The sequence below is a fragment of the Ailuropoda melanoleuca genome, chromosome 15 (assembly GCF_002007445.2).
Source record: "Ailuropoda melanoleuca isolate Jingjing chromosome 15, ASM200744v2, whole genome shotgun sequence".
NCBI lineage: Eukaryota > Metazoa > Chordata > Mammalia > Carnivora > Ursidae > Ailuropoda > Ailuropoda melanoleuca.
In genome coordinates, this window is record NC_048232.1 from 81,560,119 (window position 1) to 81,585,840 (window position 25,722).

General features: G+C 38.8%; 1 protein-coding gene across 3 annotated transcripts in view; it reads right to left on the reverse strand.

Annotated features, from left to right (window-relative positions):
- The window catches only part of DMC1 (DNA meiotic recombinase 1), a 39,185-nt gene that overhangs the window by 1,712 nt on the left and 11,751 nt on the right, over positions 1 to 25,722 (reverse strand). For 2 of the 3 annotated variants that reach the window (XM_002914548.4, XM_034644304.1), the window contains exons 7-13: positions 24,207 to 24,248; positions 23,006 to 23,078; positions 18,114 to 18,205; positions 17,637 to 17,710; positions 17,393 to 17,507; positions 16,974 to 17,034; positions 5,727 to 5,843 (exon numbers count right to left, since the gene is read on the reverse strand). In XM_002914548.4, coding sequence (XP_002914594.1) covers positions 5,727 to 5,843; positions 16,974 to 17,034; positions 17,393 to 17,507; positions 17,637 to 17,710; positions 18,114 to 18,205; positions 23,006 to 23,078; positions 24,207 to 24,248 — 574 coding nt within the window. The remainder of the gene's footprint in view (positions 1 to 5,726; positions 5,844 to 16,973; positions 17,035 to 17,392; positions 17,508 to 17,636; positions 17,711 to 18,113; positions 18,206 to 23,005; positions 23,079 to 24,206; positions 24,249 to 25,722) is intronic. The other variant, XM_034644305.1, reaches the window with a different exon arrangement.

Consider the following 25,722-nt stretch of genomic DNA (forward strand, 5'->3'; position numbering starts at 1 on the left):
CTTCAGATGTTACAATTTGTTGCCTTGTAAAATATCGACCAGTTTTTCATCTATTAGCAAATTTATTTCAGGATGCCTTTGATTGACTACATAAATCTCTGTCAAATCATCCTTTGAATCAGTTTCTTCATTACTTAAGGAGTTGAGTCAAGTCTTTGACATACGTTTATTTTACATTTATTTGCAAGAAAGTCACTTTTTCAACTTGTGAAAATCATACATTAGTATGTACTAGGCTCTACAGATTTCACAAAAATGAGACAGAGTTCCTACTCTCAAGAAGTCTAACAGGTGAACTATGTATGGCATATGACAAATATGCAAAGTAAGCTACATTTCATGAAGAAAGGAGACATTATACCAGTGAGGTTGATTAGGAAAGGCTTCATAGATAATATCTGAAGAGGCTTTTGAGGCAGAAATGGGGGCATTCCAGGCAGAGGGACTAGTATGAACAAAAACATGGGACTATATACTTGTTTTATATATAAGAAAGAGAAGAATAAGGGCGCCTGGGTGGCTCAGTCGATTGAGCGTCTGCCTTCAGCTCAGGTCATGTCCTCAGGGTCCTGGCATGGAGCCCGCATCTCCCTCCCTGCTTAGCGGGGAGTCTGCTTCTCCTTCTCCCTCTGCCCCCCGCCCCGCTTGTGCGAACTCTCTCGCTTTCAAACAAATAAATAAAATCTTCAAAAAAAAAAAAAGAGAGAGAAGGATAAGAAATTCAGTTTAGGTACGTTGTGTTTGAAGTACCTGTGTGACAGTCCTGTAGTGGAGTTCTGCAAGCAGTTGGAAATGAACATCTAAAACTCAAGTAAAAGGCTAAACAAGAAATAAAAATCTGAAAATCACTGATCATGAGAGAAAGATCCTACTGCTACTTTGTGCTGTTATTATATCCAGGTTATGGTGACTTCTTAGTAATATTAATAGCTTTCGTTTATTAAGTATTTACTAATTTACTACATGTCGGTCTCCCTTACATTATTTTATTTTAACTTTATGAGAACTCTTGGGTATGTATTATTATCCATATTTTACAGGTGCGAGGATGGAGGTTCAAAGAGAAGTAATTTGCCCAAGGTCACAATTGCTAGTAGGAAGATGCCAGATTAGAGACTAAATTATTTGACTCCAAACCTCATGTTCTTCTTCTTCTTCTTTTTTTAAGATTTATTTATTTGTCAGAGACAGAGAGCATAAACAGGGGGAGCTACAGGCAGAGGGAGAAGCAGGCTTCCCACTGAGCAAGGAGTCTGATGCAGGACTCGATCCCAGGACCCTGAGACCATGACCTGAGCTGAAGGCAGCCGCTTAACCGACTGAGCCACCCAGGCATCCCCAAAGCTCATGTTCTTTTTTTTTTTTTAAGATTTTTTAAAAAGAGTTTATTTGTCAGAGAGAAAGAGCACAAGCACGCAGAACAACAGGCAGAGGGAGAAGCAGGCTCCCCGCTGACCAAGAAGCCCGATTTGGGACCTGATCCCAGGACTCTGAGATCACAACCTGGGCCGAAGGAAGATGCTTAACCAACTAAGCCACCCAGGCGACCCTAAAGCTCATGTTCTTAACCACCAGACTATATTGCCTCTCAACGCTGGTTTTTGTTTTTTGATTTTGTTTGTTTGTTTTGTTTTGTTAGAGGGGTGGAGATTAGGCACTATACTCTGAACACACTGTTCCCTTGGAAAATAGCAAGGGGGCCTCCCCTGTAGAGAGCAAATGGGCCATAAATAAGGCCGGTCTTGCTAAACTAAAACTAGAGCTGGGTAAGAAGACCTGAGCAGAATCAGAAAATAACCTTTTGGCTTTGAAGGCAAATACTCAGTTGGCCACTTAAAAATGGCAGGAAGCTAAGGAAATGAGAAAGGGGGCGCCAAGAAAGGTATCTGCAAAGTTGAACCAGGATTTGTTTGTTTTTTTGGTTCTAGAAACAGAATAAAAAACAATCACTTCAGAAACTTGACCATTTGGGTGCCTTTTCAGTTTTTGGTAATTATCTAAAATTTGTTTTTTCTTTGAATTCAGTAGAGTTCTTTGTTTTTAATGTCCACCAATCTCAGATACGCTAAGTGGAACAAAATAAATGGGGTTTTTCTTCAGTCAAAAGTTTTAAAGAGAGAAAAATGCATACTGGGGGCCAGCTCTAATTATTTATGGAAGCTGTAACTATAGTGACATTCGAGGGAAAGAGCTTAGTCCCTTTTTGTAGTCACGCCTGTACATCTGGGAAGTCTTCTGAGAACCCTTTCCTGCTCAATTCCTCGAGAATTCTGTGTTTCCTTTGAACAAGAACTGTCTTTCTCTTACATCTGTGTAAGTTAGTAGTTGAAGCCATGGGAGTAGCTATAGCAGACGCCATGACTGTCCAAAATAGAGCATCTTTAACAAACTAAGAAACAGTGTAATGATTAAAAGTGTTGGCCCTAGATTCAGACAGTACAGATTCTAATCCTAATTCCATCTTTTATTGATTGTGTGATTTGGGCAAGGCCATTCATTCACTCACTAAGAAAGCATTTATTGAGCACCTGCTAAATCTTCCTTGTAGGCACCTGAAATCTAGAAATGAAAAAAATAGACAAAGATCCCCGTCGTTGTGGAAGTTATATTTAGGGAGAAGAAGAAACAGATAATAAATAATGAACATAATAAATATATTATGAAATACATTAGAGGATGATATGGGGAGAGAAAAAATAGAGCTGGGTGAGGGACAGTAGAAGTGTGGAAACTGGAAAGAGTTGCAATTTTAAATAGGGAGATCTAGACAGGTATTATGGAGAAGGTAACATTTGATCAAAGTCTGGAAGAGAGGAGATTGATAACCAGAATGAGGGCTATGTGGGGAAAGATGATTCTAGGCAAGTACAAAGCCCCTACGGTACGTATTTAGACCATCGAAGTGCCCACCGAGGTTGCAGTGGTGTGGGAGGGGGAGCAGGGGTTACAGGATAGGGACATGCATGTAGTGCTAAGTAAACCACTACAGAGAATGCAGCTTTTGTTCTGAGTTAAGATGGGGAGACATTGGAGAGTTCTAAGCAGAAGATAGGTATGATCTGACTCAATTTTACAAGGGATCACTCTGGTTTCTGTGTTTAAAACAGACTGTAGAGGGTCAATGGCTACCTAACTGCTTGAGCCCTTGGTTTGCTCATGTGGAAAATAGGGATAATGACCTCCACCTCTTAGGGTTGTTATAAACAATGAAATATATATATAAAGCACTTGGTACAAGACCTAGAATGCAGCAGCCACTCAATAGATATTGGCTATCATTAATTAGCACCACCATCTTCTCAACTAAAAAGTCTCTAAAGTCAAGAATACTTTGTGGGAAAGGACACATTGCACAGCAAACTAAGTTTTGACATTTTTTGCTATGATCTAGTTTTGCTGTTTTTATTCAGATTTATGGAAATTTGACATTTCTAACCTCTATGACAACTTTAATTATCCTTCAGTGAGTCTGCAGAACCCTAGGGTTCTCTCAAGACTGTAAGAACTGAAGGAGTTATTTGGTCCTGCAAATATGGAGGATTTGATAAAATATGCAAATGATGGAACATGCGGATGGAGTTCATTTGTTAATTCAACAACCAGTTATTGAGTTCCTACTATGTGCCAAGTACCATGTTAAGTGCTGGGGACATTTGTGAATCAGACTCAGTCCCTGCTATGAGGGAGATGTACATGTAATTAGCTGATGTAATTCAGAGTGAAAAGTGTTTAGGAAAGTATTTCATTTTATTTATTTATTTATTTATTTATTTATTTATTTATTTATTTATTTATTTCAGAGAGACAGAGATAGAATGTGTGTGTGGGGCGGGGAGGGACGGAGAGAGAGGAGCAGGGGAAGCAAGAGTCCCTGCTGAGCGGGAAGCTTGATCTCCCCACGGAGAGATCATGATCTGAGCAGAAACCAAGAGCCAGATGTTTAACCAACCGAGTCACCCAGGCACTTTTAGGAAAGTTCTGAAACCTGTCTAAGATACAGGCCAAGAAATTTTAATAAAGGGGCATCTGGGCGGCACAGCGGTTAAGTGTCTGCCTTCGGCTCAGGGCGTGATCCCGGTGTTATGGGATCGAGCCCCACGTCAGGCTCCTCCGCTGGGAGCCTACTTCTTCCTCTCCCACTCCCCCTGCTTGTGTTCCCTCTCTCGCTGGCTGTCTCTATCTCTGTCGAATAAATAAATTTAAAAAATCTAAAAAAAATTTTAATAAAAATATGGAACAATCTTACTACCTATTTAATTCAACAAAGAATATTCATAGCAAATTTCTAGAGATTGCTGAAGCTCCATAAAACACAGCATTTGTATATTATAGTCTATAGGGATAGGTCATGAAAAGCAAAATGGTCTCAATAACAATTAAATAGATGGAAGAACTAATTATTTAATATTTATTCAGTGACAGCCCATAATAAGCTCTGTAATTCACAGCAAAAACCAGATTAAGAGCTCATGTGATTTCTTTTTGGCCGATTTTTCCTCCCTAGGGTAGAGTTATTACAAATCTTTGCCTTGTTGCTTAGGGTTGGCTAATCAGTCAATCACAAATATTGTACATCTATTATGTCTCAGGTACTGGGAATACAGCAGTGAGCAAGAGAATCGTGTCCCTGTCCTCAGGGTATTTGCTGTCTAGCCGGATGGCATGCATTATATAAATCATTACCAATGGAATATAAGCTCTATGAGGGCAGGGCCTTGTCTTTTTGTTTTAGTCGCTGCTCTATACCTAGAACCTAGAACAGCTGGTGTGTAGTAGGTCTCTTGTAAAAATTTAGTTTATAATTCCTTTTTCAAAAAAAGATTTTATTTATTTATTTGACAGAGAGAGAGACAGCGAAGAGAGGGAACACAAGCAGGGGGAGTGGGAGAGGGAGAAGCAGGCTTCCCGCTGAGCAGGGAGTCTGATGCGGGGCTTGATCCCACCACCGTGGGATCATGACCTGAGCCGAAGGGAGATGCTTAACGACTGAGCCACCCAGGCGTCCCTACTGTTTATAATTCTTTTTTTTTTTTAAGATTATTTATTTATTTATTTGACAGAGATAGAGACAGCCAGCGAGAGAGGGAACACAAGCAGGGGGAGTGGGAGAGGAAGAAGCAGGCGCATAGCAGAGGAGCCTGATGTGGGGCTCCATCCCACAACGCCAGGATCACGCCCTGAGCCGAAGGCAGACGCTTAACCGCTGTGCCACCCAGGCGCCCCCCTACTGTTTATAATTCTTAATTAAATAAGTAAAGTACTGTGAAAGAATATAAATTTTAATACAGGGTACAGCCTAAACTGAAGGGTTAAGGACAGATTCCCTGTGGAAGTGATGTTTAAACTGAAACCTAAAAAAACAAAACAAAACAAATAAACAAACAAAAATCAAACCTGGCAGAAGAAAGGAGAAGAATATAAAAATATATCTCTATCATACCCTGTACTTTCCCTGCACTGACCACACTTGAGTTGGAATCATTCTTTCACTATCTAGCTTCACTGTAAGCTTTGGACGGTCAGGGACCAAGTCTATTTGTCAACAGAATCCCTGAATCTCTAGAACCTAGTCCATAGTAGGGATTTCCCAATGGAGTGAATACTTTTTGAGAAGGAAATTCAGACATGTGCGATCTGCCAGTGGTATAATTATAGCCTCTCAGGAGAGGCAATGCTATTTAATGCCATATGCCCAAGAATCTGATTAAAAATAAGACAATATTTACCTGTCATAAATCTTGGCAATTCTCAGTTCTCCTCTTCCTTTTCTCAAGCTTATTCTTGTTGTTGAAGCATGAGCCAGAATGTGCCCCCCGATGGGTTTTTTGGGGTCTGCCTGAAAACTGAATTCATAAAACACCTTTTCAGGTTTCATCATAGGGACCATAAAACAGTAAAATCTGCAATTATAAGGCAACTTTTCTGTGGACCACAGCAGGAGATGGGGTAGGGGTGTGTTCTAAGCAAGCGGAGGCTCATTCATTAACTACGGAGTGGGGTACGGTTTCGAGCTGCTGTATACCCCCTTGCCATCCCGTTCAGGCGCCTGACAGTCCTATGATGTACAGTTCATGTTTTGATTGTTTTTTAATTTTTTTAAATTTTTAATTTTTTTAAAGATTTCATTTATTTATTTGACAGAGAGAGAGGCAGCGAGAGGGAACACAAGCAGGGGGAGTGGGAGAGGGAGAAGCAGGCTTCCCAATGAGCAGGAAGCCCCGTGCGATGCGGGGGCTCGGGGCTCGATCCTGAGGCCAAGGCAGACACTTAACGACTGAGCCACCCAAGCGCCCAGTGATTGCTTTTTTAAAAGGAAAAAACACAGTTTGTTTCCCAGACTCCACAGTCTCTCATGGCTCTGGGAAACAAACTGAGGGCTTCAGAGGGGAGGGGGGTGGGGGATTGGGGTAGGCCGGTGATGGGTATTAAGGAGGGCACGTACTGCATGGTGCACTGGGTGTTACACGCAAATAATGAATCATGGAACACTACATCAAAAACTAAGGATATATTGTATGGTGACTAACATAATAAAAAATTATTATTAAAAAAAGGGAAAAAAACAAAATGTTATTCACTGTCTTACAATAATTCTTGGGGATAAGCAATTTTTCTTCTTTACAAAATAAAAAGACTGAATATATTTATTCATTCATTCATTTAACAGTAATATTTATTAATGGCCTACTATATGCCAAGCACTATTTTAGTCTAATGAATAAGAAATGCCCCATTATCTCTAAATGAGAACATTTATATCCTTCTTGTTCATTAACTGTATGTTGGAAGCCTTCAACGTTGCACTCATTATGAATTTGCAGTGAGAATAATCTTGGAAATGTCTTTGTCTTTATCATTGAAGCTCAAAGTTTATTCTTCTAAAAGAGGATACAGAAAAGATAAGTTTTTACTATGTCTGAATTCAAAAAATATACCGTGATTGTAACGTAGTTACAAATATTGTTGATACTTATCTTGAGAGATACACTCACTTGGGGACTAACGCTTACTTGCCAAGAAGTGAAGGCTTCTTAATAACCCTAATAGTGAACCCTTTAAAAAAAGCCTAGGTGCAAAAAACCTCAACAAAATACCAGCAAATCAAATCTGGCAACATATTAAAAGGATTATAGATCATGACCAAGTAGGATTTATTTTAGAAATGTAAGAGTGGTTCGACACAGGAAAATCATCAGTGTAATATACCAGATCAAAAGAATAAAGGGAAAGAACCCACATAACCATCCCAGTTGATGCAGAGGAAAACCTAGGCTTTCAAATCATCAATAAGGGAAACTGAATATAAACTAACAGGTTATACTTGACCAAAATAAACTATGACACAGCCTAATAACCTCAGTTCTGGGGGAATATGGTTACAAATCAGTTTAAATTCTGCTTGTTCCATGAAGGTGTTCATTCTCTAAGTATGAAGCATGGTGTAGTGAGGATGTAGGTGACAGGTATAAGCTTAAATAGATTGTAGGGTGGTGGGGATAAGAAGCTCTCTGGTAAAGGAGCCTGCTGATAACAGCGAGAGTCTGCTTATCTACTGCTGCTTGGTTAAATGGGCTAGAGTTAGGACCAGAAGATCCGTAGCTGGGACTGGATAGGATTGGTTAAGATTCAGCAGGTGCAACATTGAAACAAACACAGAACGTTAGTTTTGGAGTGAACCACTATCAAGAAAGGAGTAGCCAGGCAGTTGAAACTGACAGCAGTTAAGAAGTCAGAAGACTATATACCACATCTTTATCATTCATCGATGGACATTTGCACTCTTTCCATAATTTGGCTATTGTTGATAATGCTGCTATAAACATTGGGGTGCATGAATCCCTTCAAATTAGTATTTTTGTATCCCTTGGGGAAATACCTAATAATGCCATTTGCAATGACATGGATGGAGCTAGGGAGTATTATGTTAAGTGAAATAAGTCAGTCAAAGACAAATACCATGTGATTTTACTCATATGTGGAATTTAAGAAACAAAACAACTGATCATAGCAGAAAAAAAGAGAGGCAAACCAAGAAACAGACTCTTAACTATAGAGAACCAACTGATGGTTACCAGAGGGGAGAGGTAGGGAATGGCTTAAATAGGTGATGGGGATTAAGGAGGGCACTTGTGATGAGCATTGGGTGATGTATGGACATGTTGAATCACTAAATTGTATGCCAGAAATTAATATTACACAGTATGTTAACTAAGTGGAATAAAAAAAAAAACCTTAAAAAAAAGTCAGAAGGCTAGGCTGCTTTCTGTCGGCTGCTGAAAGGGTAGTAAAGCAATAAAGTGATCTCAGTCGGATGAAATAGCTAGAGTTGAGTTGTCTATGTAATGCTTACAGATCAGTGCCACTCTTTTTAATGGAATGGCTCTAAATTATCCAGGTGATCCTAAGTTATTGGTGGTTCTTCAAGGTCTTAAAAGAATCCTGTGTTCTATACAGATGGGCCCTGATGACATCAAACAGGGTTAGGACTCTAAACTTGCAAATACTATACTTAGGCTTCCCTAACGCACATTTCATATTGTGCCTTTAGTGCTATTTTATTCAGTTTTTATATTTCCCTTCAATCTCTCTTCTACTGCCCATCACTAAGCTCCTTAAGGGCAGACAGCACTGTATTTAACTTTGTAGCAACCAGCGACACAGTGGGTGCTCAAAGATATTTTTGAACGTAAAATATGGAAGTTATAAAAATACCAAGGAGAATATTGGACTGTAGAAAGATTGGTGCTTCCACAGAAAGTAGACCAATTAGGAATTTCTATCAAGAGGAGAGAAGAAGCTAAATGGGTGGAGAGAAGTTTGAACAGCGATGTTACTGTTGTTCACAGATGGTCTCTCAGCACTGCTTAGTAATTCTCCCACATGAGCACGGTTAGTCTCCTTAAGCCCCCTTTTCCATTTTGTCCCTTGATCTTGGATGACAGAGCTTGCTTTTTTTTTTTTTAAGATTTTATTTATTTTTGCAAGGGGAGGGGGCAGGCAGAGGGAGAAGCAGACTCCCCACTGAGCAGGGAGCCTGACCCAACGTGGGCCTCCATCCCAAGACCCTGAGATCAGGATCTGAGCCAAAGGCGGACGCTTGACCCACTGAGCCACCCAGGTGCCCCAACAAAGCTTGCTAATTGTAAAAAAGAAATGAGTGTTCTCAGGAAGAAGCTCCCTCAATTTCCTCTTCTTTCTATCTGCTGCTTATATATTTCTCTACAGCTGTAGTCATCCTTCCTTCTTCCCTCTCAAACTTTGCTTTTTCCTTCTTCCAATAAGCCTTCTTACACCTTGATGCCTTTGCACACGCAATTCCCCATAAACGAAAGCCCTTATCCCACTGTTTGTTCATTTAGCTCCTACTCACCCAGCCAGTGTCATCCCCTCTTGGAAACCTTGTCTGATCCTCTGAAACAGAGTGGAGCCCTCTTGTCTGTGCTCCCATACCACCGTATATTCCTCTTTGAAAGCACACTTCATTGCAAATTTTTTTTTTAATTAAGTAGGCTCCACACCCAACGTGGGGCTTAAACTCACAACTCTGATATCAAGAGTTGCATCCTCCACCAACTGAACCAGCCGAGCACCCCCACATTGTGATTTTTCATTTATAGGTCTCATTCCCCTACTATCCTCTAAATCCTTATTCATCTTTGTAACTCCAGTGCCTAGAAAAGTGCCTATAATATAAAAGGCACTGTATAAATATTGTTGAATGAATAGAAGGGAGGACAAGTTGGGTCTCCCTGGTCTACATTCTTTTGGATACAGATTCGGATACACATCTTCAAAGAAGCTATAATTTGAGGAGCTTTTGAAGGGTGTTCTGACAGAAAGGCAAATGTAAAAGGAGATAGAATTTCTCTCTAATTGAAGTAATCCTACCCTCACCCCATCACTGATAATCTAAAGAGCAGGAAAGTGGAGCTTTTAGACGTATAGCCATGGTTTTTTCTTAGCAAATTATTGTTTGCTGTGACCAATGTGGTACCTTTTGCACAGAAGAGAAGAGGTATTACAGCTTGTTACTGATTACTCTAGGTGACAAGCCTGAATGTTAAGAACGTTATCTCAAGGGAAAAAAAAAAGAAAGAATGTTATTTCCAAAGGGAGATGATTTTGAATGATCTAAATGGGGAAATAAACTATAGACCGTGCAAAAGTACTAAAGAAACATATAGGAAAGATATTATGGAAAGAAAAATGTCCTCAAAAGTGATGCATAAAGAGGTTATACTTAATCAGCACTGATTGCCACATACAATAACAACCTTAGCTCCGGAAGAATATCAAGTCAATTCAAATTTTACTTGCTCCATCAAGGTGTTCAGGATTCTGTGTAGAATTTTGTGTAGAATTTATGGCTCTTAACCTTGCTTATAGGTCACTAACACTTTGATCATTTAATAAAAGATAGACTCCTCCCCAGAAAAATGCACATATGTATATACACGAACTCTTCGTGTATGTTTAGGGGATTCATGGTTTCTCGCTCCTCTGATGCAGATGGGTATTAATAATAATAATAACACCTAAGATTTATTGAGTCCTTACTATGTGGCAGACACTCTTCTTAACTCATCCAATTATTTTATTTTGCTTCGATTCCATATTTAGTGAATAACTTTAGATTAAAACTTGAATTCCTATAAAAGTCTGCCTACAGGGAGAGGATGCACTTGTCACAAGAAACTCAAATGTAGTTACATTTTTCAGTGTCAGTAAACTGGCCCTCTGCTCTTTCATTGAGTCTCCTAAGCTTGATTAATGTGAATCTGCCCCTAAGAGAAGGATTGGTTCTCAGTTGGTGACCAAATCAAATCTCTGCCTATAAGACTGAGGGTCCTGAACTCTGATCAATTCACCAGGGTAACGGACACATCCCTGCAAAGTTGCTCAAATGACAGCTTGTCTACCTCTCTCCAGGCATATATGGCCCTGGTGTACTGTGTGTTGTATGAGCTCTGGAGTTAGACCCGGGTTCAAGTTTTGGTTTACCAGCCAGCCATGTGACCTCAGGAAAATTGCTTAAGCATTTTAAGTGTTTGTTTATTTATTTTAAATGGGGGGTAATAATGGTACCTAACTGGTAGGGTATTTGTAAGAATAAAATGAAATAGTTTAGGTAAAGCATTAGGCCAGTGACTACAATTATCTACTTTCCCAATCCTGACTCAGTGTTATCATTGGGCTAGTTACTTACCTTTATGAACCTCGGTTTATTTACCTGTAACATGGGAACAAAAAGATCTTACCTGTTAGCGCCGTCATGAGGATTCAAGATGTATTTAATATAACTCATTGAGAGCCTACTACATGCCAGGAGCCGTGCCAGGTCATTTATGTACATTAGCTCTACCCTTAACACTAATCTTGGCACATAAGAGATATTCAATAAATAGTAGCTATGGTTATTTAATTAAACGATTCAGTTAAAACAGCCACTCTTTCAGTGACATGTAGACCAAGAAATTTTCTTAAAGTTTCTTTGAACTTCCTGAGTATTCAAGCAGTTATAACCAAGGCTTGAGGTAAAGTACGAGAAGATTTAGCATTCTTCATCCTTTTAGAGGGCTTTAATTTATTTCTATTTCTGACCTAGTAAAAACAGCTTCAGAAAACCACCCACATTCCTCCTTCAGCCTATTCTTATTTCCCCTTCTTTCATATTTTCTTCTCTTCTTTCCTCCTTTTCTCAGGGGGTGGGAGACTATGACGAATAGGAGGAAGAGAGAGGCGTGAATATTAGGAATAAAGAGGGGTCAAGAGAGACTGTATCATTTATCCCCATCTGGTTGAAAAGGGCGTAGCGTATTACACCATTGAGGGTAAGACCCAGAGCAGCCTGACTTCCCAACTTCAAACCAGGGTGCTGGGGCCATGAAGTATAAGATTAAGGTGATGATAGGGCAGGTGATATTTTCCTAGGAGTGGGATAGGGAGGGTAGCACAGTGAGGCTAAAAGAGCATTAACTTTGAAATCAAAGATACCTGGGTTCAAATCCTGGCTCCCATTTTTAAACTGGTTGATTGAGCAAATGGATACTCTGAGCCTCTGTTTCCTCCTTTACAAATTAGGAATAATAATAGTATTATTACTACCTCAAATAGTGGTTGGAGTTGGGGACCTTCAGGGGCCGGCTCAAGGGCAAGTGGGTACTGTCCCTGAGGGACAGCTGGAACTCCTGGTACTTTGGACCTGCTGCAGGGGAAGTTTTTGGGTGGAACTTTTGAGAAGAGGTCTATTGAGGAGAGAAAGGCTGAGTGAACATGAGGAGGAGTCTCTGAGATTAGGGGAAGACAAGGAAAGAAGAGTACAGCAAAAAGAAAATTTGGGGGGAAGGAGAAGAGACTTTTTTTTTTTTAGATTTTATTTTTAAGTAATCTCTATACGCAATGTGGGGCTTGAACTCACAACCCTGAGACCAAGAGTCGCATGCTCCATCGTTGAGCCACCCAGGAACCGCAAGAAGAGATGGTTTTTGAAAAGAGCTATGTTTAGGGACACCTGGGTGGCTCAGTCAGTTAAGTGTCCTGCTCTTGATCTTAGCTCAGAGGTCTTGATCTCAGAGTCATGAGGCCCAGCGCTGTGAGTTCAAGCCCTGTGAGTTCAAGCTGTGTGTTGGGCTTCAGACTAGGCATGGAGCCCACTTTAAACAAAAGGAAAAAAAATAGTAAGGGGTGTGTTTAAGAAGTTTTGTTAAGTAATAGCCCCACCCGCCATTTTCTCATAAAATATGCAGAAAAATATACACTTTTTTCAAAAGTTTGAAGATGGAATTCTGGGGTTTGGAGGAAGGGCACAGAACTTAGCAACATTCTGAGACTGGCTTCATACAAAGAATAGGGAGGCCCAAGGAGGCTGAGCTAGGGTGATAAAAGAATTATATAAGATAATGCATAAAAGCACCTGGTACATGGTAAGCAATCAATAAATATAAGCCCTCTTAATCTCTTAATGGAGTTCATATAGTTAATTTTTATTTATTTATTTTTAAAGTTTTTCTTTTATTTAAGTGGAACTCGAAATCGCAACCCCAACTGAGCCAGCCAGGCGCCTCTGAAGTTCAAACAGTTTAAACGACTTGCTCAAGGTCACCACGCTAGCGAACTTGGCTTAATGTTTTTTCTTTAACCATATTGCTTCTTAACTTATTGCAAATGATGTTGGATCAGTGGGTGACACCCTTAGATAACAAACTGACTGCACATTTACACGACTGCAGATGTTCTAAGGCGACTTTCTGTTTTAGCTAAACAAATACACAAACGAAGTAGGTGGCTATATCGTGGTCTTATTTGTCGCTCATATTATCTGCCCTGGCATGGAGCTTCCGCAGGCTGGTACTTTTCACTTTTTATCTCCAGGCCTTCATCAACTGGCTCATTCTAGTTCTAAAATCCGAATCTGTAAGCCTCGTCTAGGAGCTAATGCTCTGCTGTATCATACAGCAGCTCCTCGCCTCTATAATTTTGTTCCTTTTTAATACGATGTGCCATCAAGTATAATGCATGGGATATAAGCCTCAATTATTGTCAGCATACTTGGGGACTCATACCAATTATAGTGATATTTCTCTGACAGGTCCCAGGCAAGCTGCAGCTTGGAGTTCTTTAACACTGAGAAACAAAGATTTTCTTTATGGAGGTTTTCTAATAGCATTTGAGATCCTTTAGTTTAAAACTGTACTGTTTTTTATTTCTTTTTCATTTAGTTACAGCAATCTATGTGCTTCATATAAAGACACACATTTAATTTATATTGTTGTAATTTAATATACTTTAGAATATACTAATTATAGTGAATCTTGATTCCTCACCACTTGGCTTGGTGGAGGAGATGAAGTTTGAAAGCAGAGTCACCCAACAAAAGTACCAGCCTTTGCTACCTTGTCTGGCTCTCAGCCCACTTCGCTACAAATCTCCCCTCTCCAGCTCCTACAATTGTTTCTTTCTATCATCTCTCTACGTCTCCTTTCTGTTGTCTTATCGCAGTCAATTCAAAATGGTTTTACTCTTTTTGAAACTTTCTACAAATATAAGAAAAAGAACCCCTATCTGACCTAATTTCCACCAATATCCTTTGTATTCTAACCCCAGATAGACAGTTTTGGCCTCTGCAGTGTTCCCTCCCCATACCTGAAGAAAGAACATTGCTCTTTAACTTGTCCTGTTTTATTTGAATGCAACCCACTTCCTCCCTCTGAGCCAATGAGTCATTTTCTCTTTTTAAAGTGAGCCCTGAAAATCTTCCATTTCTCTTCAGTTTAAAATTATTCTTTGTGAAGTACTTCATGTCCTGTGTATGAAAGACACCCTATAAAACGGAGAGGATTGCCTTAACTACTCAAGGACTACAGACAATGCATGACCTACCAAGACTTCACAATTCTGAGTTAAACGGACATCATTCATTTTCTTCTTTATGGAGGCAAGGTACATAGTCTCTTTTGTGCACTACTGAATTCCCAGAATCTTGATACATAGTAGATTTTCAGTAAGTATTTATTGGATGAATAAATGATTGAGTTTCCCCTCCTCAGTCTTTTTTAACTTGCCTAATGCCATTCATGTAGTTAATATTTTTCACACTGGAATCTCCTGTGATTAAGTAGAAAATGCTCATAAAAGGGTATTGAGGAGTGAAAGATACAAACTGCAGAAGATGCAGGAATACTCTTAGGGTTAGTTTAGAAAATACCTGAAGAGGGGCGCCTGGCTGGTTTGGTCAGTGGAGCAGGTGACTCTTGATCTTAGGGTTGTGTGTTCGAGCTCCACACTGGGTATAGAGGTAACTTAAAAATAAAATATTTAAAAAAATAAAAAGATAGGGGTGCCTGGCTGGCTCAGTCAGTGGAGTGTGCACCTCTTGATCTCAGGGTTGTGGGTTCAAGCCCCACATTGGGTGTAGAGATTGCTTAAAAATAAAATCTAGAAAAATAATAATAATAAAGAAAAAAAACAAAGAAAATGCCTAAAGAGAGACACGTTCATTTCAGTACAATTTACAAATTTTACGTTTGGCATATCAAATATCTTCAAACACGTACATCAATGACCCGGTTATCTGCTACTAAATGATGTATTGCCTTGGTTTTAAATAAAACTATATTGCAATCATCAGAGTAATAATTGATTTAAGCAAGAACTTTCAATGGATGCTAAAACCAATGGGTGAGAGCTTCTTGCAGAACATGTTTACACACATCTCAGATTACTCTTACATACCCCATGAATTACTTATTCATTATAAAGGCAAAAAGGTCCTTTACAATGGGGAAATCCTGTGAACAGCATCTTAATCACATGATCAAACTTCAGATCACTAATAATGGGACAAACTCCCATCGTATGCTTCCTCATATGATCTATGGAGAAGGCCATAATATTGCTTATATAATTTTCCTGCCAAAAGTATTTAACATTTTGGGGCGCCTGGGTGGCACAGCGGTTAAGTGTCTGCCTTCGGCTCAGGGCATGATCCCGGCGTTATGGGATCGAGCCCCACATCAGGCTCCTCCATTGTGAGCCTGCTTCTTCCTCTCCCACTCCCCCTGCTTGTGTTCCCTCTCTCGCTAGCTGTCTCTATCTCTGTCAAATAAAATAAATAAATAAAAATCTTTTAAAAAAAAGTATTTAACATTTTAAATAATGAGGAAAAATACCCTCCAAATTGAGGGACATTCTCAAAACAGTTGGCCTGTGCTCTTCAAAACTGCTAGTGTCATAAAAGCCTAACAAATGCTGAAGAGCAGTTCTGATTAAAGGAGACTAAAGGGACGAGACAACGAACTCCATGCAGTGTGTGATACTCAGTTTGTCCTGAATCAAAAACAAAATTGACAAACCCCGGCAACTATAACGGACATTTTTGAGACAATTGGAGGCGCTGGAATATAAATGTATATTAGATAACACTAGAGTGCCAATGTTAAAATCTCCTGATGGTGATAGTTCTACTGTGATTATGTAGGAGAATGCTCTTGTTCTTACATGAAATATGCTGAATTATTAAGAGGGGAAATGTCATAATGTCTGTAAATAATTCTCAACAGTTCAGGTGGAAAACCTTTCAAAAATACACACACACATACATATATGTTTGAGTATGTGTGTGTACGTACAAAGAGAGTTTACACACATGCACACACACACGGACACACAAAACATGAGAGAGAAAAAATGTGGCAAATGTTTACACTACGAGAACCTAGGAGAATGATACATGTGTATTCGTTGTACTAGTCTTGCAGCTTTTCTCTGGTTAAATAATTTTCTAAATAAAAACTTGTTGGAAAGATTGACATCACGAATTCAGGGTTATTTTGATTGCTTATTCAGATACATAATGCTCAAAATGTTTGATCGTGGCAACTCATCTTTCTTTGAATTTTCTGTTTTCATCATCCTACTTTATTTAGCTCTCCTTGCCTTTCTGTTCACTGCCATCTGTCAAGCAGACCCATCAATAAGTATGTGATGTGCACAAACATCTCAAGTGATTCTGATCATGCCTGACTGTGAACTGAAATTCCGTTTCTTCTAACAGGAGACTTCTCTCATAGGACCTCTTATAAACGTATCTCTTGTATATCCTGCAGAGAGCCTCCGTTTTTCGCGCTTAGGCTGACAGCTTATCAGTACAATGGAAGCCATGCCTGTATACGGAATATACATTTTTATCTTTTTCTTGTTTTCTTCCAATATCCTTTTAATCCTAGACAAAAGAGGGACCCAAAGTATCTCTGAAAATGGTTAAACTATTGCTTTATTCTATAAAGAACTAGGGGAAAATAGACTGGATAACAGGTGATATTTGCAATTATGAAGTAATATTCACTGTGCAATAGAGTGATTTGGGATGTATTTGTGCCCACATTGGGACCATTTTGGAACTATTTTCTATTTTTCACTCTAATCCTTTGGATATTACCCATTGTGAAATACAAAAGCAGAATACTGGGGCTTACGTCATAGTTGCTCCTGGATCAGCAGTCATTTGATTGGTCACAAACACAGCCACGTTATATTCTGTATCAAGAAATAAAATTAAGAAAGTAAGAGAATGGCAATATAAAAAGTTCACTGCTTAGATTTCAGAGTTTAGGAATATTGTGCTGTGAACTGATTTTATAAACAATATTACGTTCCTATTTTTTCATTGATAACAATTTATTTAAAGTTATTATTGTTATTACTATACGTATTTAGGTACTTATTGTATTAGAATCAGTATTTTGCTTTAAAAAAAAAAGAGTTGCATTCCCATGAAGGTAACTTTATTTTTTAAACATGTATTGCCTCCTGACATAATTCTGAGCTTCTCTGCAAAGCCTACTCAACAGTCACAGATGCTATTCCGATACCATCACTTATTTTAAAAACCTACCTTCGGAGATTTTTTGGAGTCGTGACAACATCTGGGCCAATTTTTGCTGCCGTTCAGCCAACTCCCCGCGACCACTGAAATCCACTCGAAAAAGTGCCATTATTGAATCAATGATCTGCACAGGATTAATGTAAAAATAAATATGCACTTGGAAATGGAAAGAAGTTAATTTGGATTGGAATCAATCGAAGAAAAAGAATACGCTAACTAGCTCTGCGAGGGAGCAGTATTTAAAAGCTTGTACCAATAGCTTGAAGATGCCAGCTTCTTCGTGGAACTTTGCTGCTACGTAATCAAGTAGCTCCATCTGATGTTCACCTGGTAGGAAATGCAGTGAGAAAATGTTACAACAGCTAGAAGCAGCAGAGGCTAAGATCATTTATGTTCTTGGAGTCAGGCGAAAGAGAGTCCTGAAAGGACTTTCTTAATTATTCATGGCTTTATTAAATATGATTTCACATTCTGCCGTAGCATGCATGCCAAATGCTACATTATCCAAAAAGAATGCTACTCTCCATTTCAAAGACAAGAACAAGAAATCATGTGAGGGCATTTTAATTTCTCAGGGCTTGCCAGATGATAAAATTTGTGGACTAAGTAAATTTGGAGGAAAGTGATGTGAAGAGAACAGAATGGCATCAAAATGTTGTGTCACTCAAATAGCAAATCATTGCTGCCAACCTTCACACAGCCCGAGTGTCCCATCACACGGGGCTCTTACTAGTATATGCACGTGCATAAAGGACATTGTCCAGTACTGCATTGTGGTCTACGTTGAAGCGGTCAGCAATGTCCCGAAGGCGATCTGGACGGCTGGAGTATGTCAAGATTAAGGATCCAATACATCAATTCCAGAAAAATTTAGAACAACTACAGAAAATAATACCTTAAGTAAGTAAACTAACAGAGAGGCCAACATCGTACCTGCAAAGGTATTCTGGAGGATGCTAATAACCACTTAAAATCTGTATCAGATTTTTCTCTTTTATTTTTTTTTAAGATTTTATTTATTTATTCGACAGAGATAGAGACAGCCAGCGAGAGAGGGAACACAAGCAGGGGGAATGGGAAAGGAAAAAGCAGGCTCGTAGCGGAGGAGCCTGATGTGGTGCTCGATCCCATAATGCCGGGATCATGCCCTGAGCCGAAGGCAGACGCTTAAACGCTGTGCCGCCCAGGCGCCCCATATATCAGATTTTTCTTTTTCATAAGTGCCCAAATTAATAAATAACTTAGTTAGTGATAACAGTGGTAGAAATGATAAGGCAGTGTTGAATTTAAATACTAAATACTCTAATCCTTACAATAATTTTGGAAGCTAGTTACATTTTACAAATGAGGACACTGACAAACAGAGATTAGGCAAATGACTCAGGATTATGCAGCAAATCAGTTACAAGAGAAAAACTAGAAACTAAGATATGTGTCTCTCTTTTGATCTCAGTTCTATAAAAATAGATCTAATCTAGGGAGATAATATCACTGAATTATAATTCAAGTCACTTCAAAGTGAATTAATTCACTCTCTTTATTTTTTTTTTTTTAAGATTTTATTTATTTATTTGACAGAGACAGAGACAGCCAGCGAGAGAGGGAACACAAAGCAGGGGGAGTGGGAGAGGAAGAAGCAGGCTCCTAGCAGAGGAGCCTGATGTGGGGCTTGATCCCAGAACGCCGGGATCACGCCCTGAGCGGAAGGCAGACGCTTAACCGCTGTGCCACCCAGGCGCCCCAATTCACTCTCTTTAAACTCCTTGTTTGTTCAATATGAAGTAATTTAATATACTGTTAACCATGAGTTGCCAGCAAATTATAAATTTGACTACATGAACCAAAGGATCAATAAGTAATTTCAAGGATCGTGGGGTGCCTGGCTAAGTCATTCAAGCCTGTGACTCGAGCGTGTGAAGGTTGTGAGTTTGACCCCTACGTTGGGTGTAGAGATCACTTAAAAATCAAATCTTAAAAAAAAAAGGAATTTCAAGGATCAGAAGGAAATTATCATCCTATGGTTTTTGGTTTGTTAGGGTTTAAAATCTGTCTTCTTCTAAAGGACTTGTGTTAGCTTTCTGAAATTAGTAAATTCACAGGGAGGCCAATTCAGTGTACCCACAAAGGTATTCTGGAAAATGCTAATAATCACTTACATCTATCTAAACTATAAAGGAGTAATCAACATTCTTTAGTTCTTTGGTGATCCCAAATATGCCTACAGTATTCTCTGAAGTGAAGTAAGCTAAAATAAAATCCACGTCTATGTTCTCATTTCACTTTGTTTACAGTGTTTGTATAGTACTGCTCATACTGTAACTGTAAAACAAATTACAATTTTATTTGTGATGTTTACAGCTAGCTCCATATAAGTAGAATTGGCTTGTCTTTACAATTCCCCAGCCATCTATAACCTACTGTATCACATGTGTTCTTTCCTTCACAGCTCCACTGACAATCACTAAAATCTTCCGTTGCTACTGAGTATACCCAGTAGATGTTTCTGGTGGACACGTCAAAGATGGCAAAGAATTGGAAGACACGGTAAAAATGCTTTTCACTACATCACTTTTTACAGAACCTGGTTCCTATGTGACTGAAAGTGTAAAAGTTGGGCTTATACTGAAGGGAAGCCCAAATCAATTTATAAATATTTGTTAACTGATTACTATGTGGAATTGATTAGCATTTTAACCAATTACCAATGCTTTGTGGAAGACATGAGTCATAAAACAATCCATATTACAGGTAAATGTAAAACATAATTAAGAAGGCAAAATATAAACATATAAAAAGGAAAATATCAAGAGAAAGCCGTGTATATGTAAGAGAAACTTAAGGAGGGTGCCTGGGTGGTTCAGTCAGTTAAGCAGCCAACTTTTGGTTTCGGCTCAGGGCATGATCTCAGGGTCCTGGGATCAAGCCCCGCGATGGGCTTTGCACTCAGTTCTGAGTCTGCTTGAGATTTTTTTTTTCTCCCTCTCCCTCTGCTCCATCTCCTGCTCATGCTCTTGCTCTCTTTCTAAATAAATATAGAGGGGCGCCTGGGTGGCACAGCGGTTAAGCGTCTGCCTTCGGCTCAGGGTGTGATCCCGGCATTATGGGATCAAGCCCCACATCAGGCTCCTCCGCTGTGAGCCTGCTTCTTCCTCTCCCACTCCCCCTGCTTGTGTTCCCTCTCTCGCTGGCTGTCTCTATCTCTGTGGAATAAATAAATAAAATCTTTAAAAAAAAAAATAAATAAATAAATAAAATCTTAAAAAAAAAAAAAAGAAGAGAGAGACTCTAAAGGAATGAGAACAGTCCACTGGGACTCTTGAATGTCCTCATTCCCCCCAGCTGTCCTCCCTACTCCTTCTTGCATAAGACTTGGCTCCTAACTGTTCCTCTCTACCATTCTTGATAAAATCCAAATTGCCCAAACAGTGGATGCTCATCTGCAAGAATCATTCCTCCCTCTTCAAGAACCATTCTTAATCAACTATTTCTGAAATGAGCTAAACTCCAGCTGCACTCCTCTTGCTACAGCCCTACACGGCATTCCACCCTCCCTCCCCAAGTTTGGAGTCTCCTTCAGAGTCTTCTCGTGCCTGCTATTTCCAAATAAAGACTTCTGCACATGGTTCTCTGGTTTGTTTTTTCTTTTCTTTTTAAGAGCGTATTTTAGATAGTAAATTCTATAACAGATTAAGAAGGACAAGGTTTTTTACGTTGAGTAATTATAGATTAGAAAAGGCAGGCCTTTAAAGGAGAGCCTTAAAGGATTTGAATGATTCAGAAAGACTGAGGTAGGGACAGATGGATCAAATATCCAAGGAGAATAGAAATATACCATGCAAATTTCTCTATGACTGGCCAGATTCACATTTAAGAGTGAGAGCAAAATAAAGGCATTTTCAGACATGCTAGGGCTCAAAGCTTACCACCCAGATTACTTTTCTGAAAGAATGACTTGAGTAGGTATTCCGATAAAACAAAGATACAGGAAAGAAAATTAGGGATGCAAGAAACCATAATGAACAAATATAATGAATACCTTTATAGTGAAATCTAACTAACTGCCGATATACAAAGTTTGCATGTTTTAGAGACAATAATATTGAACTAGAACAGACTGGATCCCTTTGCCTCTAATACTGGTAATAGTGAGTAATGAGCTTGGAGATCTAGGTTGGGGCTTTGTTGTGAATGGCCTTACAAAGTTGTACAAGTCTTTTCTATTGTTAAAAACAATTTCCTCTGAACCTGATACCAAAAACTACTGTATTTCTTCTTCTATTTGTTGGTTAATAACACACTGGCTCCATTCTTTACTGCTTATTTGCAACAAGCTTCCATCATCATCCTTTACTGCAAATGCTCTCTTGGATTCCTAATTTCAAACCTCAGTGATCTTTCTCAGTTTGAGCCTTCTCTCTCACTGTCCGTGGAACAGTGCTGACTACCCTTATCTTCTTGAAACTTTCCTTTTGCTTAGCTTCTACAACCAGATTTCCTCCTACTTCCTCTGTCTCTATGGCACCCGCTTTTTCAGTCCCTCTTCCGATACTTAGGCACACCAGGAAGTGATGTTCTCAGTTCTTCTGTCTTCTAAGTTCTCTTGCCCTTTGTTTACTCCATCTATATCTCTGGCCCTGCCCCTTCTCAGACAGAGTCCAACATTTCCGACTGCCATGTGGATGTCCTCTTGATCCTCATATTTAACATGCTGAAATGAAACATACCTTTCTGAAGGTATCTTCAAATCTGATACATGATCTGAAAATCTGAAATCGGAAACATGATCCTCCCAATTCTGTCTTTAACGTCATATTCTCCCAGTATCTAGACAAAAAACCTGACAGTAGTTCCTCAAATCTCTCTTTCCTTTGTCTACCAAATATAGTCATCAAGTCCCATCAATTTTCCACCCTAATATTTCTTGTCCCTTTTTTTCTTTTTAAGATTCTTATTTCTAAGTCAATTCTATACCCACCATGGGGCTTGAACCTACAACCTTGAGGTCAAGAATCACATGCTCCACTGACTGAGCCAGCCAGGCGTCCCTTGTCCTTTTCTTTTTATTCCTCCTGCTTCCAGCCTAGATCAAGCTCTCATTACTTGCCTAGAATATTGCAAAAGTATCAATTTACACCCATCATCTGGTTTTAAAGCTCTTCAATATCTAAGACCCAAATCACCTTTCCAGCCTTAATTCTGAAACATCTTACATTTCAGTTAAACTACAATTCTTTCTGTGAACCAGCCAGGTTCTGCCTTTTTCCCACCTGTGCTTTTGTTCTCTTCTTTCCTTTCCCTTTATTTTGAACCATGACTTTGAGTGAGTCAACAATCTTCTCCTAACTATTAAGTACCATCTTTGGAGAAGTAAGAGGATTAAAAACAAATAAAATATAAGTTCCTCTCATGTATTCATTTTGTGAATCTTACACCAAACACATCCAGAGAAGTGAAACTTTTTAAAGAAAAAGTGATTGAAAACTCTACCAACAACTGTTTTCCTTGTGGCTTTTCTCATTATTAGGGGATGATTATACAAATGATATATTTCAAACTTTCTTTTATAGTAACATTCCTACATCACACTATTATGCTAGCAACTTATTTAAATAAAAAGGTTACAAAGTATTTTCTGTATCAATGAAGATAATCTTTCCTCCTGAATAGCCACCTGCTCCTGGAAGTTGAGCTGTCACTAGAAAGCAATTAAAAAAATGAAATAATATTAATAGAATTGAATAAACTTTGCACAAGTAAATATATAAATTAACATAGGATTTATGTTGGTTGCAACTCTTTCATCAATCTGGCAAAAAAATCATGATCCTTTAGTTTATAAATAGCGTGCTATATTTTTATATTACTGACCAGTGGTACAACTGTAAGTATTCCATCAGCATGGTAATTCAACAAAGAATGTCAATATCTCTCACAATGGGAGATATAGGCCAAAGTTAGTTCTCCTAACAAACAGAATTTAAATATTACTTTCTTCCTGTAAGAAACAATCACAAATATAATTTATGCTACATAACTCATTTAAGTAACCTTTCAATTAATGCATGTCAAATTTTAAAATGCATTTTCTTTATAGGTATTAGTAATTGACACTAAGGAATTTCTTTATATCAGGTTCATGTATTATTTCATTTATTTTTCAAAAAAACCCTAAATTTGGCACTATCATTATTCCTATTTTACTGATGGGGAAAATTAGAAAGGTGAAGCAACTTGCCCAATGCCACACAGTTATTAACGGTAGAGCCAAGACTGGAGCCAGGTCTTTGGATTCCAGAATCTACTTCTTAACTGCTTGGCCATGCTCCTTCTGCTTAGGTCAAAGAAATGCAGAGTAACGTCTTGGTACAAAAGGATATATTTTTGTTTCTTTTGTTTTAGAAAAATTTATTTTTAAGTCTTTCTTAAGAACAGCTTTACTCCACTGAAAGTTAGAGATTCTAGGTATCAACTGATTTTATGATATTCTTGTCGACATGATATAAAAAAGATGGAATGGGTAAAAAGGAGACAGTGAGGGCCTCTCCCCACCAGCAACACTATACTCATATGCCCATTCACTTCCTCCTTGTTTCCATTCAGGTGTTCAGAGTTTAGCACATGTAACATTACCTCAAGCATCACACGTTCCAAGATTGGCTCTGGTGCTTGTGTAACCATGGATTAAGTTTACTTAACCTCTCTGAGCTTTAGTTTCCTTGTAAATTTCAGATCACATGAGATTATATAAAGTACCATGCACAAAATAAATTAGTAAGTGATAGCTATCATTATTATCGTTATTCTGGTTGTTATGTATCCTTACCACAGAGGGTATGAGAGAGCTGGGTTTTTCCAGTACGAAATTCTGTAAAATACAGAAAGAAAACAAAAACCGCAAGTTAATTTTTAGATATTTTCATAAAGAGTGAAATACAGTCTCAGAGTATGATTTTCTTTCCAACTGTCAAATCTTAGACATAAAGTACCACTGTGTCATGGATGGATCCTGAAATACAAATACCGGTGGTAAAAATAAATTTTTAAAGGTAAACCAAGTTTTCCTTAGGATTAGTCATTGTGAGATAATAGAAAAGAGGACATGGAAGCTCCACACCTCTTCCCTCATAGCTTTTCCTACTCATCTTGTCCATCTAAATGTTCATCTGTAGCCTTTGTCACACCCTTTAATAAACTGGTAAACACAAGGAAGTGTTTCCCTGAGTTCTGTGAGCTGCTTTAACAAACTAATCAAACTCAAGGAAGGGGACATTGGAACTTTGGACCTACAGCCGGTTGGTCAGAAGCTCAGGTAATAACCTGGGGTTGTGACTGGCACCTGAAGGCAGGGGACAGGTGGAGGGATTCTTATGGAACTGACGCCTTATTTAACCTGTGGAAGCTGGTGCTCTCTTTGGGTAGGTAGTGTCAGGATTGACTTGAATTCTTGGATACCCTACATGTATATCCAAGAATTGCTTGTTGTTCTGGGGGGACATGTCCATATATCTGATGACCAGAAGCGTCGGAAGTGAAGTGTTTGTGTGAGTAGTAAAAGAGACTCACAGGAAAAAATACACGGTAGAAAGAACAGGGTTTTCCTACATAGGGAAAAAAAACACTGAGTTTTTTAATTTTAGTCATATAAATGAAAGTTTAAGGCCCTACTACAAGGAAGGAGAGCCTAGGGTTGTCCCATTGCACTAAGATCCTCAAAGGAAAGTTGAAGAAGTGGTGGCATGCCCTACCTCCCAACAAAAGCAAATTCTCTCTGGAGAAAAACTTCCCCACTCACCAGTTTAGGTCCAGTGAGCCCCCATAGATCAAAATCAGGCAATAAGCTCACAAATATCAATAAATACACAGGAGAGTAAGCCACTAAGCCGGACACTCAACAGGAATAATAAAAACTAGATTTATTTTTCTATGTCAACAGAAACATCAACAACAAAAAAAAGACTATTTCCCCAAGGATTGGAGATACTGGAATTGCAAGGCACAGCATATAAAATAGCTAGGCATGAACTGTTTTGAAGAAAAATAGAAGATATAATCAGGGAAGAAAAATCTACTCTCTATGTTCATGGAACATGCATATCCCAGAAATAAGATGAGTCTCATTACCCAACTACCTTTTGAAGGAATGAGAGAAAAAAATTCTCTTCTCTTCTATGGAAGTCAGAGATAAAAAGATGACAAATGGCAACAAGACCTCTCTTGTTAATGTTGGAGTGTATTTTAATTCCAGCGCAGAATGATCCTGTGTTATAATTGAGATTTCAACATATGTTTCAAAGTAGATACAATGTACTATTGGTTGTTTGTTAAATTATATATGTATG